We start from the raw sequence: 23,166 nt of genomic DNA, 5'->3' as shown, positions 1-23,166 counted from the left end.
CCACCATGAACGCTGCTGCCAGGCTCATCCAGCTTACAAACTGCTCTGTGTCTGCTACCCCTGTCAGCCAATCCCTCCATTGGCTGACACTCAACCAATGAATTGAATTCAAGATAATAACAATAACTTACAAATCCATCCACAACCTGGCCCCCAGCTATGTCACTAACCTGGTCTCAAAATACTAACCAAATTGTTCTCTTCGCTCCTTCCAAGACCTCCTGCTCTCTAGCTCCCTTGTCATCTCATCCTCACCTCCCAGGACTTCTCTCAAGCCTCTCCCATCCTGTGGAATGCTCTACCCCAGTCTGTCTATCTCTTACTTTTTCCACTTTCAGACGATCCCTGAAAAGCCATTTCTTCAGAGAAGCCTACTTGGCCCCCACCTAACAACTGTACATTTATTTTCTCCATCAGCACATCCACACAGTTATTACCGCTTGTATCTCTTGACCCTCCCTCTTAGATTATAAGCTCTAATGAGAAGGACCCTCTGATTCCTTTTGTATTAAAGTGTATTGTATTTGCACTGTCTACCCTCAAGTTGTAAAGCGCTGCGTAAACTGTCAGCGCTATATAAATCCTGTATTATAATAACTGTGGGGTTTTACCCAAACTACAAATGTAAATGAACCCTTATTGTTCTGAGTCCCCTATAAGGCTGCTTTCACACGGATGTGCTGCAGTTTACCTACACCACTGGAGCAGCGCAGTGCATCTGTGCCCTTCCTGGATTACCTGCACTTTGCCATTGGCTTCTATTATATCCTGTGGTGCACTTTCTGAAAGTGCACCAAAACTCCTGCATTCATAAAGTGCACCAAACCCGCAGGATATAATTGAAGTCTATGGCTAAGCGCAGCAAACCCGCAGGAAAGTTGCAGGTACACTGCACCCACGGTGTGGGTAAACGGCAGCGTATATAACGGAAACAACCAGGTAAATAGTGGCGTTGAACACACAATGAGCTGTGAACAAAATAAATATAAAAATTAAAAACCCAGTGAATGAAAGTGTATCACCACAATCATCAGTCATATTTAATTTTTCATCCCAATTTGGACATCTTTATTATGGACTGTTCTTTTGTGGTTATACACTTTCATTCACTGGGCGTTTTACTTTTTATATTTATTTTTGTTCACATTCATTGTGTGTTCAGCGCCGCTGTTTACCTGGTTGTTAACCTTATTTATGGTAGGTGTGTTTTATGCTGATTTTCTTCTAAGATTGCCCTATATTTGACTCCATCCATCTTCCTATCAACTCTGACCAGCTTCCCTGTCCCTGCACCATAAACACAACCCTGATGACACCCCTTTAAATGCAGCTGCTTCCACAGTGCCGTCAGTCTTACTGTTTCCTCCGCCATGGTGAAAGCGCTGCTGGGGAACTAGAGGGACTGCGCTCTCTCCAAGAGAGAGGGTTTGAGCAGTACCTTCAGGTTTCTTCACTTTCGACCAGCCCAGCACCCGAGGGGGGTTTGCTCCGGTGTCCTCTCTTCCTCCTCCGGCTCAAGGGAGTGATGATCAGCCGGGAGAATCCTCCTCCGGGCGCTCGGAGGCTGCAGGTTTGCTTAGGTGTGCATGCTGAGGGGGAGTTGGGAGCTGTCGGCATGTCGGCTCCGAGTCGCTGACGGCGGGTGACTTCGTTCCGGGGGGGTGGGACTTCCAGCAGGGCATAGCAGCAATTAGTTCTGGCTGCTGGAACGCAAGGGGAAGGGGTGGGTTATCTGGCTGGGACTTCCTTCCGGCCCCCGAGTGTGGGGACGCTGGATGGATTATTATTTAAAAGGACACATGTGTCTGCTGCCGCCGCGCTCTGCGATGAAGCTGTCAGCGGGGATGGTGGATGCAGGCACCCAGGATCCCAACCAGGCCCAGGTAGGAGAGGTGCACAGGTGCCTCTTTTTCTTACACTGGGTGGTGTATGTTTGTTTTTTTTTTTCGATTTGATTGTAGCCGTATTAGTGCAATTGTGACAGAGAAAATTGAGTACTGTCCGTGATACTTTTTTTATTTGCACTAACATACAATTTTTCAGGACAAGCTTTCGGGGTATGTCCCCTTCTTCAAGGTCCAAGCAGTACTGATTCACAAATTTTTAAACAGAATGTTAAAGAAGAAAAAAAAAAAAAAGAGAAAACCAAACACATACAAATCAATGGTAATAAAGATAGCAGCAGAGTTAGTGAGATAAGACAGGGAGAGCAAGGGGGGGATGCAAGGGGGGATGCTAGTCACAGAGCGGTCGTAAAACTTTAGCATAATGTGTAAGAAAACCAATATCTAAATTCAGGCCATTATTCTTCGTGTTAAAAAGAAGTATCATTCTTAGTTCAAACGTTTTCCTTTCCTGGATAGTTCTGAAATTCCCTTTAAGAACTAAGACCTTGAGGTCTTCTATAGTGTGGTCCGATTGTGAGAAATGATGTCCCACAGGTGTGCATAAACTGTCTTCTTTATGTTCTTTGATGGTATGTCTGTGCAAATTCATCCTCGCTTGCAACTTCTGTCCTGTTTCACCAACATAAGATCCTTTGCTGCACCTTTTGCATTGGATGAGGTACACAACATTACTTGAGGTACAGCTGTAAGATCCCATGATATTGAAGGTCCCATTAGTGTGTGTAACACTTTTGGATAGATTTATCTGGTTGCATAGTTTGCAGCGTTTTTTATTGCAGGGTTTGCTACCATTGTTTGTGACTTCATAATCAGAGTGAAGTTTCCTGCTGATTAGTTTGTGTCTGAGGTTGGGTGGTTGTCTGAAAGCCAATAATGGGGGTTGTTGGAATATTCCTTTCAGAGTTTCATCCTCTGTTATAATGGGTTGTAAATCTTTGATTATCTTTTTGATCCCTTCAAGTGCTGGGTTGTATGTGGTGACTAGAGGTACTCGGTTATTTGTTTTTTTCTCTGTGTATTGGAGGAGATTTTCTCTTCGGGTTTTCAAGGCTGTGTTTATGCTGTTGTTGATGGTTTTGTCTTTGTAACCTTTCTTATGGAAGGAGTCTGCCAGTGTTCTGAGATGTTTATCTCTGTCTTCTGGGTCTGAACAAATTCGGTGGTATCTGATGGCCTGGCTGTGTATGATGGCCCGTTTGGTGTGTTGGGGGTGAAAACTGGAACTATGAAGATAGCTGCATCGGTCAGTCGGTTTTCTGTATATCGACGTGTGTAGCTTGTCATTCCTGATGTATACTGTAGTGTCCAGGAAGTTGACATGTGTGTTCGAATAGTCCATTTTTAGTTTGATAGATGGGTGAAAAGTGTTGATCAATGAGAAGAATTGGTTTAGATTTTCTTCACCATCAGTCCATATCATGAATATATCATCAATATAGCGATAATATCTGTATGGCTTTTGTTGTATGCTGTTCAGAAATTTGTCCTCCAGGTCAGCCATGAATAAATTTGCATATTGGGGTGCCATTTTGCTTCCCATAGCAGTACCCATACACTGGAGATAGATGTCATTATTGAAAGTGAAGTAGTTGTGTGTAAGAATGAATTCAATGAGCCGTGTCACATCCTCAGCAGTGTATTTGTGGTCTGGTGAGGATGATAAGAATCTGTGACATGCCGCCAACCCATCCTTGTGAGGGATGTTACTGTAGAGAGATTCTACATCCATAGTGACTAGAAGTGTATTAGGTGGTAATTGTTGTATATTGTTAAGCTTGTTCAGAAAATCAGTGGTGTCTTGCAGGAAACTTGCAGTGTTCATGACTAAAGGTTTTAACATGTTTTCTACAAGGCCTGAGATATGTTCGGTAAGTGTATTCATACCTGTTATAATGGGTCTGCCTGGATTTCCTGGCTTGTGGATCTTGGGCAGCATGTAGAAGTCTCCAATTTCTGGATTATCCGGAATTGCATTGATGAGTTCTGAATGTAGGTGGCTTGGTATTGTCGCAATGAGACTTTTTAATTGCTGAGTAAAATCCTGGGTCGGATTATAATCCAGTTTTTTGTAGTAAGTAGTATTTGCCAGCTGCCTCTGGCCCTCTTGTATATATTTGTCTGTATCCATCACAACGACTGCTCCCCCTTTATCTGCTATTTTTTTTCCTCGAAAGCCTGCAGCTGACTGTGTTAAAAGTGGATGCCTTCTTAACAGCTCAGCAGGAGATGGGAGCTCTATTGCTTTTTGTGATGGTGGAAGTTTTGCGCTCCATTTTCTTCAAGGAGTTTGCTGGCGGCGACAAAGGTCAGACCTTGCCCTAAAAAGTAGGTTGTTGTTTTTGTCTTTTAGGCCAAGGCCACTGCCAAATTAGAGACTGAGGTACTCCTGGCTCAAACCACTCTGCAGGTCTTGCATTGCAGGGCTGGTGAAAGAGTAGTCCACGCAGGAGTGAAAGGAACTAGTGGAGACATTGGGGACCGTTCACTCCCTTTTTGAAGAAGCAGGGCATGGGGTCCGGCCAAGGACAGAGCTCCCATTCCAATCCTCTGCCTTCTACTTCAAAACCGGTGGAAAGTGACTCAGTGGAGGAGAGAGTGTTCCACCCTCAATGTGGGATTCAGAGGGAGAAGAGATGGGGGGCCTCCCGTTACAAACTGACTTTGGAGGAAGTAGATGACCTAGTAAAAGCGGATTATACCACCCTTGACATACAAGAGGAGAAAGCACAATTATTGCATGATAAGATGTACCAGGGGCTGGAGGAAACCGAACATAGTGTGTTCCCGGCCCATAAGGTACTAATCGAAACATTGAAGAAAGAGTGGAAAGAGACACTTTTTTTTTTTTTTTTTTTCAGGACTCTAAAAAGGAGCTTTCGTTTTGAAGATGAGGCTTTCGTTTGGAATAAGAGACCGAAAATTAATGCTGCTTTCTCAAGGCGTACTGATCTAGCTTTTGAGGACATGGGAGTACTTAAGGATAGCGTGGACAAAAGGGCAGACTACCTTCTGAAAAAGGAATGGGACTCCTCCTAGTCTAATCTAAAGCTGGCGATGGCATCTACCGTGGTAGCCAGAAACCTTGAGTGCTGGGTAGAATAGCTTAAGGGGCATGTGGTAGCAGGCACCTCTAGACCCCCAGAACAGATTGCGAAGAAGCAATGACGATTACCTTCCGGTAGGCGGAAGGTTACAGACTTTCCTGGGTGGAAGAAAGCAATGACAAGTCCTTTTGTGTTAAACCTCATCAAGCAAGGTTACCATCTAGAGTTTTCTCAGACTCCTCCATATTGTTTTTATGTAACAGATCTCCCAAGGAATCAAGAAAACATCCCTTCTGAGGGAACTGATGCAACAGGGAGTTATCCAGGTTCCGAGGGAGCAGGAGGGGAGGGTTTCTATACCCACATATTTTTGGTCAAGAAACCGTCGGGAAAATTTCACCTGATCCTAAATCTGAAAATACTGAACAGGTCCATAAGGTGCAAGAATTTTCCGGATGGACACTATATCTTTTTGGTGAAAAGTCTGCCCCCCCCCAATTGTTTTATGGCATCTATCAATTTAACCACTTCTACCCTGGAAGAATTTACCCCCTTCCTGACAATTGCGCTGTTGTTCGATATTGTACTCAAACAAAATTGATGTCCTTTTTTGGTGGTATTTGATCACTTCTGTGGTTTGTTTTCTTTTTTTTTTTTTTTTTGCGATATAAACAAAAAGCGACAATTTTGGAAAAAACTATATATATATATATATATATATATATATATATATATATATATATATATATATATATATATATATATATATATATATATAATTTTTCTTTTTCCAAAAAAAATAGTTTTTTTCCTCAGTTTAGGCTGATATGTAATCTTCTACATATTGAGAAAAAAAAAATCGCAATAAGCATATATTGATTGGTTTGCGTAAAACTTATAGCGCCTACAAAATAGTTTATTGATTTATGGCTTTTTTTTTTTTTATACAAATAGCACGGTTATTTTATTGAGAAGAATATACATTTACAGATTATGGGCATTAATATCACATACGTAAAAGTGGGATAAAGAACGAAATGGTAACATATTCAAGCAACCTATACAGTACTTCGTGCATCACATCGAAGAGGCATTGAAAAACATATACCTGAATATCCAGACTATTTAGTGTAGTATAAATGGAGACTACTCATCAGAATTAGTATTCATTGTTCAGGTGGATCTTCAATTGTTTCATTGCATGTGGCTGCATTCGCCAGCCAGGAGTCCCAAATTTTCCCATATTTGGCCGGGCAGCTCTATGAAATATATAAAATAGAGTATGAAATTTATCTGAGTCAGGATCTGGGAATATTCCCAGTATACATTGTTTAGGGCATAGTGTCAAGGGAGACCCCATCTCATCATGTATAAACTTCACTAGACATGTGCATTCGTTTTCGTCCGAATTTCAGGTATTTTCGTTATCGTTTTAACAAACAATAACGAAAGTGCAGAATCCGAAAAACGAAAGATCTGACATAAACAAATGCTTTATTTTCGTTTTCGTTGCTACAACAGTTCGATATAGATACGAGATTCGACATGATGATGACAATAACAATCTGTGTCCATCAAACCTGTGGTCGAATGTGCCTAACCTTAACTCTATTAGCCCAAGATTATTCTACATAGAGAGAAAAGATTCGACGTAGGGGAGAAAAGATAAATAAAAATGATGATGATGAATGTTATTGGCTGATTGTAACCAAAGAGGATTAGCAGTAAAATAGCTAGAACTAAGTACACACGTACTTTGGCTTATGGTGCCTGTTGAAAGTTCTAAGAAGATTCGACGGAGCAGGTAAACTATACGGTGTCGTACAGTTTAGCTGCTCCGTCGAATCTTCTTTGAACATTCGACAGACACCATAAGCCTTCAGTGACAGATTCGACCATAATTTGGATTTTCGAACGAATGCAATTTTTAACGAAAAACGAAATAAATAAAAACGAATTTTCGGGAGTAACAAAATTTTTATTTTTCGGACGAAAACGAAATTCCGAAACGAAATATTTGTGTGCACGTCTAAACTTTACTATGTGTGACCAGTAACCTTGCACTGCGGGGCAGGACCAGATAAGGTGAAAGAAGAGACCAGAAGAGCTACCACATCTAGGGCACAGGGGATTGTGGTCAGGTCTGAATTTGGTCAGTCGAAGGGGAGTCAAATAAGATCTATGTAGTATGTAAAGTTGTGTGAGCCGATCTGAGAGCCTAGTGGAGACTTTTCTACATGTGTCTAATGCATCCTCCCGTTCATCATCCTCCAGCCCAATGAATCAATCTGTAGGCAAGTTTTGTCGCTGTAGGGCGAAGAAGAGTATTATAGAATACTGAAATAAGTTTTGAGGAGTCTTGTCCTATTATTATGCCCAAGACGTCTAATTGGTCCTAGGTTAGGAGAATCCTCGTGAAATTGAGCCTGGAGAGCATGGCGGAGCTGGAGGAAATGGAAGTGCATGGAGTTACGGAGCTTAAATTTTTCCTTTTAACTGTTGAAATGATTTCAGGATATTACCACAGTAAACATTCGTCAGATATACCACCCCTGTGCAATCCATAGATGGTCTGGTAAGAGTAGCAGTTCTCTCAGGCCTGGATTATCCCAAAGTGGTGTATGTGAATGCGTCACTGGTGTTTGCAGTCGATGTCTCATTACTGCCCAAATTTTACAGTGGTGGTATAGCAGCCCCCCACAGCTGCCTAGCGTCCAGGGATCCGTCGGTTCTCTGAAGAGGATTTGGAAGGGGTGGGTGTGCACTTGAGTGTAAGGGGAGCATACTAGGGCCAAATAGGAATCTTTATCATGTTTGTCTATATAGTAAGAGTGGGATAATTGTGCTGCCAGATAGTATAAGTTAAAGTCTGGAAGTGCTGTGCCCCCCAAATCTGTGGGGTTCTTCAGCACCTGCCAAGACAATTTGTGTTGTTTCGTGCCCCACACAAAAGAGTTAAGGATAGCTTCAATGGATTTAAAAATTCTGAGGGGAAGATATCCCGGGGCATGCCATAATACATAGGAATTTAGGGAGTAGTATCATTTTTATTAAATTTACTCGGCCCATTACTCCTAGGGGTAATTTGGCCCATGTCTGAGTTTTAGTTTTCAGGGTAGCAATCAGAGGTTCTATATTTAATCTGACTTAATCTTCTGGGGAACGGGTAATGACTATACCTAAGAATTTCATAGAGCTAACCCGAAGAAGAGGAGAGGAGGCTTGGGATTCTGTGGGGGTGCCTATATCGATGGTTAGGACCTGAGACTTGTCCCAATTTATTTTTAGTCCCGAATAATTGCCAAATGTTTGTATTACATTAAGAGCAGTCTCCAACGAGGGGCCAGCATCTGTTAGATACAACAACATATCGTCGGCGTATAAGCTCAACGTTTCCATCAAGTTCCCGCACCGCAGACCTTTAATTCCCGGGTGGGAGCGCAACGACGATGCAAAGGGCTCCACCGCTAGGGCATATAGAAGAGGGGATAGGGATCATCCCTGGCGCGTACCCCTTGAGAGGGAGGAAGGCACCAGAGACCCTCCCGTTGACCAACACCCTGGCGCTAGGGTTTTGATATAGGAGCCGGATCCACCTGACAAAGATTGGTCCAAACGCCTTTGCGGTGTCAAGAGACACCACGACTCTGGATCCCATCTATTCATGCTTGGCTTGTAGGTTCATGTATAATCTACGGAGATTATATGCGGTGTTCTTTGCGGGCATGAACCCCGTCTGGTCCGGATGGATCAGGGTAAGAATGACTTTATTTAGGCCTAACGACAGGATTTTGGCCAAGATTTTAATGTCTAATTTGAGTAGGGATATGGAACGATAGGATTCGGTAAGTTCTAAGTTTTTTCCTGGCTTAGGTATAAGTACTATATATGTGATAATAGCTTGTGTAATCTAGGGACCAGGGTATCGCTATATGATGTGTAAAATTCTAGGGGAAGGCCATCTGACCCGGGTGCTTTGGAGGGGTTAAGGTGAGACATTGCCTCCACTATGTCATCTTCAGTGACAGGGGCTTCCAGTAGTTCAACTTGTGATTGTGTAAGCGTGGGCAGATCTATGCCAGCTAGGAGTGTCTCCACTTCCTCTCTGGGGTTGTTAGTAGTGGAAGAATACAGGGATGTGAAAAAAGAGCGGAACTCCCCAGCCACCATATCAGAATCATATCAGTATATCTTTATTGTTGCGAAGAGACACCACCGTTGGTGGTCTGTGATCCATATGAGCCAGGTAGGCAAGGAGATGTCCCGCCCGTTCCCCACACTCATACATTCTCTGCTTACAGTAGAATATTTCTCTCTCCGCTTTTTCAAAGTGGAGACTATTTACCACTCTGGCTTGTAGTTTTAGTTGGTCAGCCGTGGATGGTGAGGGGTTGTCAGTAAACTTTCTCCATATCCATTAGAGATTGTTCCGCTACTCTAATCACTTGGGAGGAGGATTTTCTATATCTGGCTATGCGCTGGGCTAGCATCATGCGGGCGTGGGATTTGAAGGCGTCCCAAACTACATTGAATGGTGCTGACCCCCTATTGGTTTGAAAAAAGAAATTCCATTCATTACCCGTCTCCAATATGTCAGGGACCACTGACAACAAGAAGGGTTTGAGTTTCCAGGAGTAAGTTGTGGGGGGGGGGGAAATCCAGCCTAAGTTCAGCCCAATAGGGAGCGTGATCAGAAAGTATGCGGGGGTTGAAACCTACCTCTCCAAGTATTGGGAGAAGAGAGCGGGATATCAAAATTAGGTCTATTCGCGACATAGAATTATGTGATGCCGAGAAACAGGAAAACGCCTTATCGTTAGGGTGGCAATGTCTCCACATGTCAATTAGGGAAAGTTCAGTAAGAAACTTGCCAAATCTAGTATGTGGATGGGAGGGATAGTCAGGGGGTGTCAGCGTCAGTCTGTCCTGTTCCCTATTAGCTACATTATTAAAATCCCCCAACCAGATTGGTGGGACAGTGGGAAATTGGGACATAAAGGATAGACCTACTGCAAATTGAAAAGGGGGAGGTATGTAGATTGCCATTATAAGAAGTTCCAGGCCATGTATTTTAGCATGCAAAAATAAAAATCTCCCCTGAGGGTCAGATTTAAGTGTCAGGTGAATTGTACTGTTTTGGCCACGAATATAGCGACTCCTCTAGAGTTGTTCAGTATGGGGGGCCTGGTAAAGCCATCCCACCCAGGGCTTCTTCAGGGTCACCAGTATTCGGCCTGTGAGATGTGTCTCCACCAGAACCATAAGGTCTGCACGCTGAGCCTTGAGGTACGCTAGGGCTGCATTTCTTTTAGGCTTAGCTCTAATACCTCTTACATTCCATGTAATACATTTTACTGTAGTCATAGTGCGGCTGGGTGTCTATCAGTGCCCCTAGGTATCCCGGGCCCACCGCGATCCGCCCCATATAAGGGAGGATACGCAACGCCGTCCGACAGGCCCAGGGCAGCAGAGACAGGATAATAGTGTGCGACACGCCAAGGCCCATAACGCGTATTCACATACAGGGCTCCCACCTGCTGCACATTTTCCATGTTACCAATCAAATACCTGCAAATAAAGCTTCTCTCAACATAATTGGACTGCAAAGCTGTAAACCAACAATAGAACATAAACATGTTTAAAAACTAACACCCTGAACCCTCCGGGCAAACAGCGCCTCGGGTAGCTTCCCCGGGCGTTCCGCTGAGACCGGACAGTCCAGGGAAACAAAACTTGTGCAAAATACCTAACGTTACAATTGATAAAGAAAAGAGCAGGGCCCTCAAGGGCTCCCGCAACTAGGGGGATGATTATTCGCTGCAAAACAGGCAGCAGCATGAGGAGTAAGACTCCCGGTCTGATATCTCCAGGATCTCAAGAATGGGGGAAACAAGAGGATATATGGATTTGAGTCAGCATCCCGAGAGTCATTGCGGGCAGTAGCTTGCCAATAAAGCGGAGTGTTTAGAGCGATTATCATTGTCCATCACCAAGGAGCAAAAAATAAAAAGGAAACAAGATGTGAACAAGGGGAAAAACCAAGGGGGGGAAGGCTTGGCAAGATGGGGTATAGCCAAAGAAAGAAAAATAAGGCAAGTGAGGGGCAGAGGCAACACGAAAATCGCCAATCGGATCAGGCAGGGAGTGGGGCGCACAGTACCTTTTTATATGAGCTAGATCAGTCCGGTTGATGAATTTGGAAGTCCCTTACAATCTTCACCGCATCAGGGATCAGTCACAAATTGGTATTGGACGGCTGTGTCTTTAGGTGGGTGCACGGTGGGGCATCGCTCTTGCCTCCAACCAAGCAAACACGGCTTCCGGCGTATCGAAGAAGTGTGCCCAGCCTTCCCCGGTGACTCGGAGTCTGGCGGGAAAGAGCATTGCATATGAGTAGTGGCGGATCCTCAACTGCCGCTTGGCTTCGGTGAACAGCGCCCTTTTTTTCTGAACTTCCGCGAGAAGTCGGGAAAAACTCTGATCTCGCCGTTCTCTAAAGGAATGTTGCCTTTTAGTCTGAGGCGGAGGACAGCATCACGGTCGTGAAAGTTCAGCATTTGAGCAATAAAGGTCCGGGGAGGCTCACCTGGAGGAGGGGGTTTGGCAGCTAGCCTGTGAGCCTGCTCCACAACGAATGATGTGCAGAACTCTGCCCTCCTGAATGTAGTTGTAAGCAGATTTTCTAGAAAGGAGGGGAGGGGTCTGTGCCCTCTGCACCCTCAGGTAGCCCCACAAATCGCAAGTTACACCTCCTGAGACGGTTTTCCACATCGTCTCGTTTAGCCAAGACCGCATTCAGCTGGTGTTGCAGACGTTCAGTTGTAATTTGTAGTGGCGGCATTTCATCTTCCACGCGGCTGATGCGGGTCTCCGCCTCTGTAACCCGGTCTCTAAGCTTTTGTGGATCTTGACGGATTAGAGACACATCCACCTTCACCTTCTTAATCTTGCCTGTTAACATGCTCTTGCAGTCCGAGATTGCTTCCAGCACACGGGCAGTGTCATCTGCGGCTGAATCCACAGGAGAGGGCGTGTCAGCGCCATTTTCTTCCAAGGCCCCCTTGTCCTGAAGCCCGTACTTGGCTAGTTTTGAGGCCGCTTTGGTCACTTTCTTTGGTGGTGACATGTTGTCTATTGTCCCCCGGGTTTCAGTGAACACAGTTGTAGGGTGTAACCTGTGGTAACTGCCCCAGGATATGTAGCGATGGATTTTTGGCAAGCGGAGCTCCTGTTCAGTGCTCCTCACACCATGCCGTCCCAGGCCACGCCCCCTGATTTATGGCATGTTTACTTATTTATTTTTTATATATATTTTTTTTTCTTTACTAGTAATGGCGGTGATCTACGATTTTTATCGGGACTGCGACATTGCGGTGGACAGATCGGATACTAGACATAGACAATTTAAAAAAAAAAAAAACTGACATTTTTACAGCGATCGGTGCTATAAATAGCTACTGATTACTGTATAAATGTCACTGGCAGGGAAGGGGTTAACACTAGGGGGATCAAGGGGTTAAATGTGTTCCCTCACTGTGGGGGGATGGGACTGGCTGGAGGAGGAGACCGATCGTTGTTCCTGTATACTAGGAACACACGATCGGTCTCCTCTCTCCTGACAGGACGTGGATTTGTGTTTACACACACAGATCCACATTCCTGCACTGTTAAGAGTGATCGCGGGTGCCTGGCGGACATCGCGGCTGCCGGGCACGTGCATCGGGTCCTCAGTGACGTGGCGGTGCGCCCCATATACCCCTTAAAGCGGCCGCCGTACAGCTACATGATTCGTGCAGCGGAGCCATTCTGCCGGAGGGTGGTCGGCATGTGGGGTTAACCACTTAAGGACTAGCCTCGTTTTGAGATTTTGCTGTTTACGTGTTTAAAACCGTTTTTTTTTTTTTGCTAGAAAATTACGTAGAACCCCCAAACATTATATATATTTTTTTCTAAAACCCTAGAGAATAAAATGGCGGTCATTGCAATACACCGTATACACCGTATTTGCGCAGTGGTCTTGCACGCGCACTGTTTTTTGGAAAAACTTCACTTTTTTGAATAAAAAAATAAGACAACCATAAAGTTAGTCCAATTTTTTTTATATTGTGAAAGATAATGTTACGCCGAGTAAATTGATACCCAACATGTCACACTTAAATTGCGCCCGCTCGTGGAATGGCGTCAAACTTTTACCCTCAAGAAATGGCTTTTGGGAAACCGGTAATATTGTTTCTCCTCCTTAAGACCTTCATTATAACAAAATGGCCTAAGAGATATGCAAAGTGTGGTTTTCCTATGATAAACGTCTATTGTAGCCATGTTGTATGCTATACTTTTATTGTGTTGCTGAAAACTAAACACCTTTCAAAAAAAAAAAAATTTCACACTTTTTTTATACTTATTTTTATTATTTTGAATTTTTAGCTTTTTCGTGGTCACTCATTATTATTTGTTTTTTGATTGGTCACAATTCTGGTATTTAAATATATATATTTGGTACCTATTTCTATATCACTAATTGATTTGACTGTATGCAGTTATATATTATAGGTGGCTATCACTAGTGGATCATCACTTTTTGCTTATGTAAGCATTGTAATGTGCGGCGTCTACACCTTTTTGTATAAATAGGGAGAGTTATTCCCCCAAGCATAGGGAGCGCCATTTACCCCAATTTACTACATTTATCTACTTTGCACATTTTCCAAAAACTTGTAGCAAAAAAAAAGACATTTTCAAGACTCCTATGCCTTTCAGAAAATACCTTGGGGTGTTTGCTTTCAAAAATGGAGCCATTTTGTGGATGTTTCTCCTGTACTGGCATTTCAGGGATTTAAGAAATGTGATAGGTAGTCAGGAAATGAGATGTGTAATTTTACGCCCCGTGAAAATCCAAAGGTGTCCTTGGATTTTTGGCCCTCTATGCATCTAGGCTGTGAAATAGTCTCACGTATGTGGTATCCCCATATTTGGGAAAAGTAGCAGAATGTTTTTTGGGATGTAATTATGTCTATGCTGGGTGTGAGAAATAACTTGTTAAAATGAGAACTTTGTGCAAAAAAAAAAAATCATTTTTATTTAATTTCCTTATTGTCCAAAAATTGTGACCTAAAAATTACAACTTTAAAAAACTTGCCATGCCTTTTTACTTAATACCTTGGCATACTACTTTCCAAAAAGGGGTAATTTGGGGGAGGGTGTGGGTATTTGTACTGTCCTATCATTTTCAGGAAATGATTGGCAATCAGTGTATCAGGAATGATTTTCAAATATATATCATAGTTTGTGGACTATAACTTTCACACAGACTAAATATACACTAATTTGGTTTTATTTTTCCACCCAAGAAATGTAGCAAAATACATTTCGCCTAAATGTAAGATGAAAGATTATTTTCAAAGTTGTGTGTGTGTGTTTTTTTGTTTTTTGTTTTTTTTGTTTGTTTTTTCAAAGAAAAAAAGGTTCATCGGTCTCAAAACTTGGGCATAGTGTTGAATGACCAAGTATTTGTCATTCAAAGTGTGAAAGTGAGAAAACTGAAAAATGGCCTAGACTGGAAAGGGGTGAAACAGTCTGGTCTTAACGTGGTTAAAGAAGAACTTCAGGTTTCCTGTCTCTTTAAATACTTAATTTAGGACAGCTTGGTGGAGATTGGGATATCTTCTGCATGCCTTGTCCATCATGGCCAATCAGAGAACATCTTGTGTTCACTGAAATAAATACATAGCTATTCCTGAATGGCTGAGGCATTGTGCAAGCGACTTGCTCAGTTTCCAGCAGTAGAGGAGAAATCGCTCATGCCCCTGCAGGAAGACAAAAGTACTTACTGTATGTAGCAAATTATAATATTAGTGTTCAACAGCAACCCCAGCAGCCATACTGTTCTGGCATTGGAAGAATTTTTACCAAGCTGGCCAAAAGGAAGTATTTAAACTGATCATAGGGGCCTGTGTTGGCACAGATGGCAAATGTTGTTTTTTTATTTTATTTTGACTTAACATACATTTACTAAAGATCACTAATTTAGTGTGTTGGTGCTCAAGACAATTTTAGATGTGGTGATCTTTGTTCAAAAGTCTGTGTGGTTCCCAGATCGTATATCTTCATGATATTAATTGATGTTAACATGACACACCAATACAGATGTCTGCCTTTGCGCACTCATTGATATTTTTTGCACTTTCAAGGTGGAAGAACAAGCCAGCACTACAGAGCGAGTATTTCAAGACCGGCAATACCAAATTGACGCAGCCATTGTTAGAATCATGAAGATGAGGAAAACACTTGGCCACAATCTCTTGGTGTCAGAGGTGTACAACCAGCTTAAATTTCCAGTAAAGGTTGGTATTTGTAGTAGAAGGAACCATACTGTAGCTGCAAGCCTAGAATTTTAATTAGAATTTTTGATATTGTAAGTATAGTCTTCGGTCCTTTCTGTTCTTCTGTTCCTGCCTAGGTTGTGTGCAACACCAAGTTAAAGCGGAGTTCCGCTTATTTTTTTTTTTTTTTTTAAAGTCAGCAGCTACAAATGCTGCAGCTGCTGACTTTTAAAATAAGGACACTTACCTGTCCAGGGCGCCCCTGATGTTGGCCCGTCCATCGGCACTCGGGTGGAGGCGCCGCCATCTTCTGTAAGGGAATCGGGAAGTGAAGCCTTGTGGCTTCACTTCCTGGTTCCCTACTGCACATGTGCAACCCCACTGGTCCCTGCTGTCTTCTGGGACCTGTGTGTCTCTCCCAGTAGACAGCAGGGGGTGGGTCAGAGAAGGCGCCGGAAGTGGCGCAGTTACCCGCGGGTGGCTCAGCTATCTATGCCCGGAAGTGGGAGCAAAATACCTGTATTAGACAGGTATCTGCTCCCCCCTCCTCCCGAAAGGTGCCAAATGTGACACCGGAGGGGGGGGAGGATTCCTGAAAAGCAGAAGTTCCATTTTTGGGTGCAACTCCGCTTTAATTCCGTTTTGAAAAGGTACAGTGGGGAAGGGATAGGGATCCTATTTGATATTGTTTGTAACTTCACTGGGGAGATTTACGCTCACTTCTTATGACACTAGAAAAAGAAATAACAGGGCTCAGTTGGGCAGGTAGGCACACACTGCTATAAAAACCCCAGAGGCCCAATATTTGGTGCGGTGTGTGTGTGTGTGTGTGTGTGTGTGTGTGTGTGTGTGTGTGTTTTTTTTTTTTTTTTTTTGAGAAAAGATCTCTGTTCCCATTTGGAAAGCATTTCCTAGCTGCTTTTCTAAAACAGGTTATGTTATAGGTAGTATACCTATCATTAATAATTTCCTGTAGATAATTGCAGTTCAAAGGAAATTCTGAAAAAAAGTTCTGGGTGTGCTTTGGTTGAAATGCTTATGTAAAAGGACACATTTATAGGTGCAAAGACATGGGACTGCATTGTCAATACAAGCCAGTGCCATTGTCCCTTTCATGGTAGCTCAAAACAGTCGCCTTTTTGAAGCACCATTTTCTTTTTTTTCATTTTTTTTTTTTTTTTTTTTTTTATTGAACAATACAGTTACGAAGTCTAGCAAATACAATCTGTCTGTCCACTTGCATTTGCAGCATATAGTGCTCATATATTCTAAGGATAGACATCTCTAATAGAGAAGAACACGTACCCTAATCTCTCAGCTCTCACCTGTACAACATGTATGTACCAGAGCAGTTTTTTTAACATTTCTGCTTATTTGGCAATAACTTTGTCTTAATAAAGTAATTCATATATATTATTTTATTTATTTATTTTTTTTTGCAAATATAATTTTTATTGATTTTTTATAAAAGAAAGAAGGGGCAAAGCCCCGAACATACCAGAGTGGTATATAACAGTTCAAGGGGGTCGCAGCCTCCCGACAGTATAGCATTACATAAGATAACATATATATTGAAAGACTTAGGAGATCCAATCCGTTAACATGTGATTGCTACTAAAAGGTATATTTTCATGTGAAGACATGTAGGAGTCTTCTAAGTAGGTTCTCTAGCTGAATTCCAAGTCTTTCTTAGATATTTATTTATTTTAATCAGAAGGTAGCTACCCAAAAGGAAGGCAGAAAAGTAGAGAAGGTAGTAGTAGATAAGAAAGAGGAAAAAAAGAAAAAATAGATAGGAGTGAGAGGGTAGGGAAGGGGAGGTGTGGAAGGAAATAGGGGAAAGTATTAAGGGATATTGGGGGGTGGGATGGGGGGGGGGGGGGGGGGGAGAGTATCGGCGGAAACCTATTTTTAAATAGATCTTTTATGTCGGAGATGTTATGTGATTCTTTAATGGTCTGGATTACCGAAAAGTGCTTTCCCTTCCTCAGAATATTTAAACATATTCCACAATGTCCAAGTTTTTGTGTAACTTGCTTGTCTGTTTTGAATAAATAATGATATTTGAAGCGCTTCACAATGTGCATGAAAATGAATATATAAGAATAAATATAAATAGTCAAATAAATCCAGCGGTGAGTAAAAATTCCTATAAAATCCAGCAATCAAAATAGTGTAAAATTATAAAAAAATATAAAAAATTAGTGACACCAAATGTGTAAAAAATTCACATAAAAAATCCACATAAAAATAAATATATAGGGATGTATTCAGAAGGTTCAATTATACAGGTGTAGAATCCTGATTGGTATAGAGCAGGGGTCTCAAACTGGCGGCCCTCCAGCTGTTGCGAAACTACAATTCCCATCATGCCTCTGCCTGTGGGAGTCATGCTTGTAACTGTCAGCCTTGCAATGCTTCATGGGACTTGTAGTTTCGCAACAGCTGGAGGGCCGCTAGTTTGAGACCCCTGGTATAGAGCTTTTGATCACTAGCAAAGCTGTTTAAAAACACTTGCTTAATTAAGGTGCTCATTGATAGTACCAATGTGTGTTTTGCTTCTATTCACAACCAATGTGAGAATCATAAACAGGCAGATAAGAGAAAAAAAAAAACAATCATTGTGCAATAGTTAGGATACCAAGGTACACAGGCAAACTTCAATCCACTCACGTGTGCCTTATAATGATAAGGCATATGCAGGTTTTACTATAGCAGTCAGCCGCCTTAGACAGGAGCAGATTCAGTGCAGTACACTGTGTGAAACTGCTGATCTGCACAGAGCTTCCTTGGCTCCTCCCACGCGTTACATCACAGTCACGTGACTGTGATGTAACGCGTGGGAGGAGCCAAGGAAGCTCTGTGCAGATCAGCAGTTTCACACAGTGTACTGCACTGAATCTGCTCCTGTCTAAGGCGGCTGACTGCTATAGTAAAACCTGCATATGCCTTATCATTATAAGGCACACGTGAGTGGATTGAAGTTTGCCTGTGTACCTTGGTATCCTAACTATTGCACAATGATTGTTTTTTTTTTTTTTTTTTTTTTCTCTTATCTGCCTGTTTATGATTCTCACATTGGTTGTGAATAGAAGCAAAAAACACATTGGTACTATCAATGAGCACCTTAATTAAGCAAGTGTTTTTAAACAGCTTTGCTAGTGATCAAAAGCTCTATACCAGGGGTCTCAAACTAGCGGCCCTCCAGCTGTTGCGAAACTACAAGTCCCATGAAGCATTGCAAGGCTGACAGTTACAAGCATGACTCCCACAGGCAGAGGCATGATGGGAATTGTAGTTTCGCAACAGCTGGAGGGCCGCCAGTTTGAGACCCCTGCTCTATACCAATCAGGATTCTACACCTGTATAATTGAACCTTCTGAATACATCCCTATATATTTATTTTTATGTGGATTTTTTATGTGAATTTTTTACACATTTGGTGTCACTAATTTTTTATATTTTTTTATAATTTTACACTATTTTGATTGCTGGATTTTATAGGAATTTTTACTCACCGCTGGATTTATTTGACTATTTATATTTATTCTTATATATTCATTTTCATGCACATTGTGAAGCGCTTCAAATATCATTATTTATTCTTTTTAAGTGACTCTGAAAACACTCTCTTTTGATAGCAGCCTCACTTGGTTTTATGTGTAATTATCAGCTATTTAGCATCCCAGCGCTTTGTGTTTTATATATATTTTTTCCACTTGTCTGTTTTGAGCTGTCAATATGAGGTCTTCCATCTTGTTAATGTCTTCTACTTTCTGTAACCACATTGAGGTGGTCGGTGGGGTTTGCTGTTTCCAGAGCATGGGGATGCAGGCTTTGGCTGCATTTATTAAATGACGTAGAATGGACTTTTTATATGTTTTAAGTGGTATGGAGGATATATGGAGTAGGAAAAATGCTGGGTCATTTGGAATCTGAAAGTCCATGAACTTTTGGGAGATAGAGCGGACCTTGGACCAGAAATCTGTCAATTTAGAACAGGACCAGAACATGTGAAGTATCGTTCCCACCTCTTTGCGACACCTCCAGCAAATATTTGACGTATTGGGAAACATCAAGTGCAGGCGACTGGGTGTTAAATACCACCTAGTCAGGATCTTATAGTTTGATTCCTGCAGTTTAGTACATATTGAGGATTTAAGGGAGAGAGCAATCATGTTCTGCTTCTGTACTGTCGTAAAAGAGCGTTGAAGGTCAGTTTCCCATTTAGTAATGCATGGCAAGTTAGGCAGTTGTGGGGGTGTGTTTAACAAGGTATACATCTTAGATAGGACCTGTGGTAATGGTTCTGCGTCTACGCAAATTTCTTCAAACGTAGTCAAAGGTCTAGAGTAAGATTTAGGGTTTGGAATTGTCTCAAGAAAATGGTGTATTTGTACCGCACTCCAAAAAGGCAGATTAAACGGACCCGTCGAGTCTACTAATTCTGAAATGGAGGGCCATTTGTCTTGGATCACAAAATGTGAAGCACTAGTACAATTAGAGCTCTTTAATGATTGGAATTGTCCAGGTGTGAGTCCCGAGGGAAATTTGGGGTTCCCCAGAATCGGGGTCAGGGGAGACTCTTTAGTCGTTAAAGAAGCCTGTAACGTGGCATGTAGTCCTTGCTTAATAGTGTTGCCTATGAGGGGGTGAGATCTCAACTCCACCGGAAGGAGGTCCCAACACCACATTGCTGTCCGTAAAGGTATTTTGGTTTGATGTTGCTCTATTTGTGCCCATAATTTAGTCTCCTTATGTCTATTCCAATCGACTACTCTGCCCAAGTGAGCTGCCAGATAATATTTCTTTATATCCGGAAGTGCAACACCTCCATAATGTTTTGGTAGGAATAACTGATCTCAGGATGCGCGGTTTTTTATGTGCCCAGATAAATTGCATAAAGAGATTTTGCACTCGTTTAAAGTATGTGGTGGGTATCTTAATGGGTAAGGTTTGGAATAAATATAAAAATTTGGGTAATATACTCATCTTGATTAAGTTACACCTCCCAAACCACGAATGTAACCCAGTATCCCAGTTATCCATTCATTTTTTGATCTTATCTAGTAAGTGGGGGAAATTGTTGGTAAATAGTAGGGACAGATCTGATGGTATTTTCGTACCTAGGTAGGTCAAGGCTGAGTTAGTCCATCTAAATCTAAAGCTCGACTGCAAGCTTGAGAGAGCATTGGTCGGTATTGAGATTCCCATCGCTTCGGATTTGGTAAAGTTAATTTTTAAGTTTGACATTTTCCCATAAGTTTCAAATTCCTTTAAGAGGTTGGGTAGGGACACCCCCGGGTTGGTCAGGGAGAAGAGTAAGTCATCTGCATAGGCAGAAATCTTATGTTGCATGGGTTCCACCAAAACTCCTTGTATGTCGGGATTTAATCTTATCCTGGAGAGGAAGGGTTCCAGGGAGAGGGCAAAAAGAAGAGGGGAGAGGGGGCACCCCTGTCTTGTCCCATTCCTTATTGGAAAGGGATCCGACAGGACTCCATTCGCCTTCACCTGCGCTGTGGGATTGGAATATATATACCGGCTATTCGGTTGAGCATCACCCCCCCCCCAAACCTATATGTCTGAGCACTGCGAACATGTATTGCCAACTCGCCCTATCAAACTCTTTTTCCGCGTCGGTATTAAGGAAGACACAAGGTATTCCTCTGGATCTGGTGATATGGATTAGATTTAGCACCTTTATAGTGCCATCTCTAGCCTCTCTAGATGGAATAAATCCAACTTGGTCTAGGTGGATAAGCTGTTGGAGGTGATGCGCCAGTCGAGTCGCCAAAATTTTAGTGAACAGCTTGAGGTCGAGGTCTAAGAGTGAGATGGGTCTGTAGCTACCGCAAGCAGCTGGATCCTTCCCCTCCTTATGAATTACCGAAATATGGGCCCCCAGGGTTTCTCTAGCAAAAGCTTTACCCTCTCCTATTTTGTTAAACAACGTGACCATACGGGGTCCTAGTGTAGGGAAAAGTGTTTTATAGTGTTTCAATGTGTAGCCATCGGGGCCTGGGGCTTTACCTGGTTTCATCGTTTTAATGGCTGTTTGTAGTTCCGTCAAAGTTATAGGAGATTCTAGGTCATCTCTAATCTCCTGAGGGAGAGATGTCATTTGGGAAGACGTGATGTAGTTTTCTATTTCATTTATGGAAGAGGTTGCCTGTGGTAGGTTGTATAATCTAGAGTAAAACTGTCTAAACTCTTCAGTGATTTGTGTGGGGAAGGTTGCTCTTGTGCCTTTTAGAGGTGGAGATGTGTGGGATGTAAGTCGCTGATTTGTGTTGTCTGACCATTTTGGCTAAGAGTTTCCCACACTTGTTCCCCGATTCATACGTCTGTTTACGACATATCTGTATGGCTGCTTTCGCCTTGTATTGTAAGAGGTCTGTTATTTTCCGCCGAACGGTCGTCAATTCTGTCTCAGAGGTCACTACAGGGGGCATGTTTGTGTCTGGCTTCTAGGGTGGCTAGTTCGAGTAGCAATTGGGACAGTTGTCTGTTTCTCTCTCTTTTGATACGGGCCCCGTGGGATATGAGAATTCCCCTAAGTACCACTTTGTGAGCTTCCCATAATATTCCCGGGTCACAGTCTGGTCATTTTCTTGAAAGTATAGATTAACTGCCTTCGTTACTTCTGTCAGTATTTCCAGGTTTTGTAGCAGGCTTTCATTTAGATACCAAAAGCAGTGTTTCGGAGAAAAAGTCTCCGAAAGTAATCAATCCTAGTGTATGACTGGTGTACATTTGAATAGAATGTAAAGTCTCGTTCTCCTGAATGTTGTAAGCACCAGACATCAATAAGCTGAGATTTATGTAGTGTTTGGGCTATCTTTTTCAGCTGGTTTGGTGGGATCGAAGATTTACCTGACGATGTGTCTGCTGATGGGATTAGAGGTGTATTTAAATCCCCTCCCAGTATCAATTGACCTTCCCTAAAGTCATTTAGCTTCTCCAAAGTCTCTTTCAAGAATTTTGCCTGTTGTTCATTAGCGGCATATACAGTTGCTAGTGTTACTTTAGTCGTACCAATTAGGCCTTTAAGAAATACATATCTCCCAGTTGGGTCTATTTTTGAGTCATGTAATTGCCAATGGGTCTTACTCGAGACTAAAATAGAAACTCCTTTAGATTTAGAGTCCGGGTTCATGGAGTGATAGGATGCTGGGAAGTGTCTATTTTGTAGGTATGGTAATTTGTTGGTCTTAAAGTGTGTCTCTTGGATAAAAGCGATATCCGTATTAGTTTGCTTTAAGTCATCTAACAACATGCGTCTCCTCTCTGGTATGTTAAGACCTTTCGCATTTAGGGACATTACTTTAATTTTGCTAACCGCCATCTTACAGTGGGATAGGGGGAGGGAGTGGAGGGGGAAGGGAAGACTGAGGGGAAGGTGAAGGGTAAAAGGAGGAAGAGAAGTAAGAATAGAAAGAAAAGAAATAAGAGTATCAGTACACAAAGAAGATACAGACCAGGCCTAGTGCCTTGCCCGTTTCAAAACCCCAAAATAGGGTACGTAGTTTGCATATGTCCCCCAAAAGGCACAAATTGTACCCCAGGAGGATATGCTACTCTAGTTGGGAGAGAGGAAAGACCAGGCTCGAAAAGGTGAGACTCCCGTCTCCCCCCCCCCCCCCCCCCCCCACCCCAGCTTATCTAGAAAAAATCATTAAAGTATTAACTATGCATTTTTTCAAGGTAAGACCAGTCAAACCAGTCAGCTACCCAACAGGATCGATTATGACTAGGTAAGTAAACATTGTGAGTCTTCTTAATTAACGGTTGAACTCATCCTTTGGATCAGTACACTGCAAGCATCTAAGTTATTCAGTAACTCTGCCCAAATCTGCCTAACCGTATTGCAGAAGGAACCTGGAGCTATAACTC

General features: G+C 42.5%; 1 protein-coding gene across 1 annotated transcript in view; it reads left to right on the top strand.

Annotated features, from left to right (window-relative positions):
* CUL4B (cullin 4B) overlaps positions 1-23,166 on the top strand; it is a 121,012-nt gene that overhangs the window by 86,122 nt on the left and 11,724 nt on the right. The window contains exon 20 of the mRNA XM_073599448.1: positions 15,139-15,291. Within this exon, the coding sequence (XP_073455549.1) occupies positions 15,139-15,291 (153 nt within the window). The remainder of the gene's footprint in view (positions 1-15,138; positions 15,292-23,166) is intronic.

The sequence above is a fragment of the Aquarana catesbeiana genome, linkage group LG09 (genome assembly GCF_042186555.1).
Source record: "Aquarana catesbeiana isolate 2022-GZ linkage group LG09, ASM4218655v1, whole genome shotgun sequence".
Classification (NCBI taxonomy): Eukaryota; Metazoa; Chordata; class Amphibia; order Anura; family Ranidae; genus Aquarana; species Aquarana catesbeiana.
The sequence above is the reverse complement of the archived record's forward strand: the minus strand, read 5'-3'. Positions and strand labels throughout refer to the sequence as shown.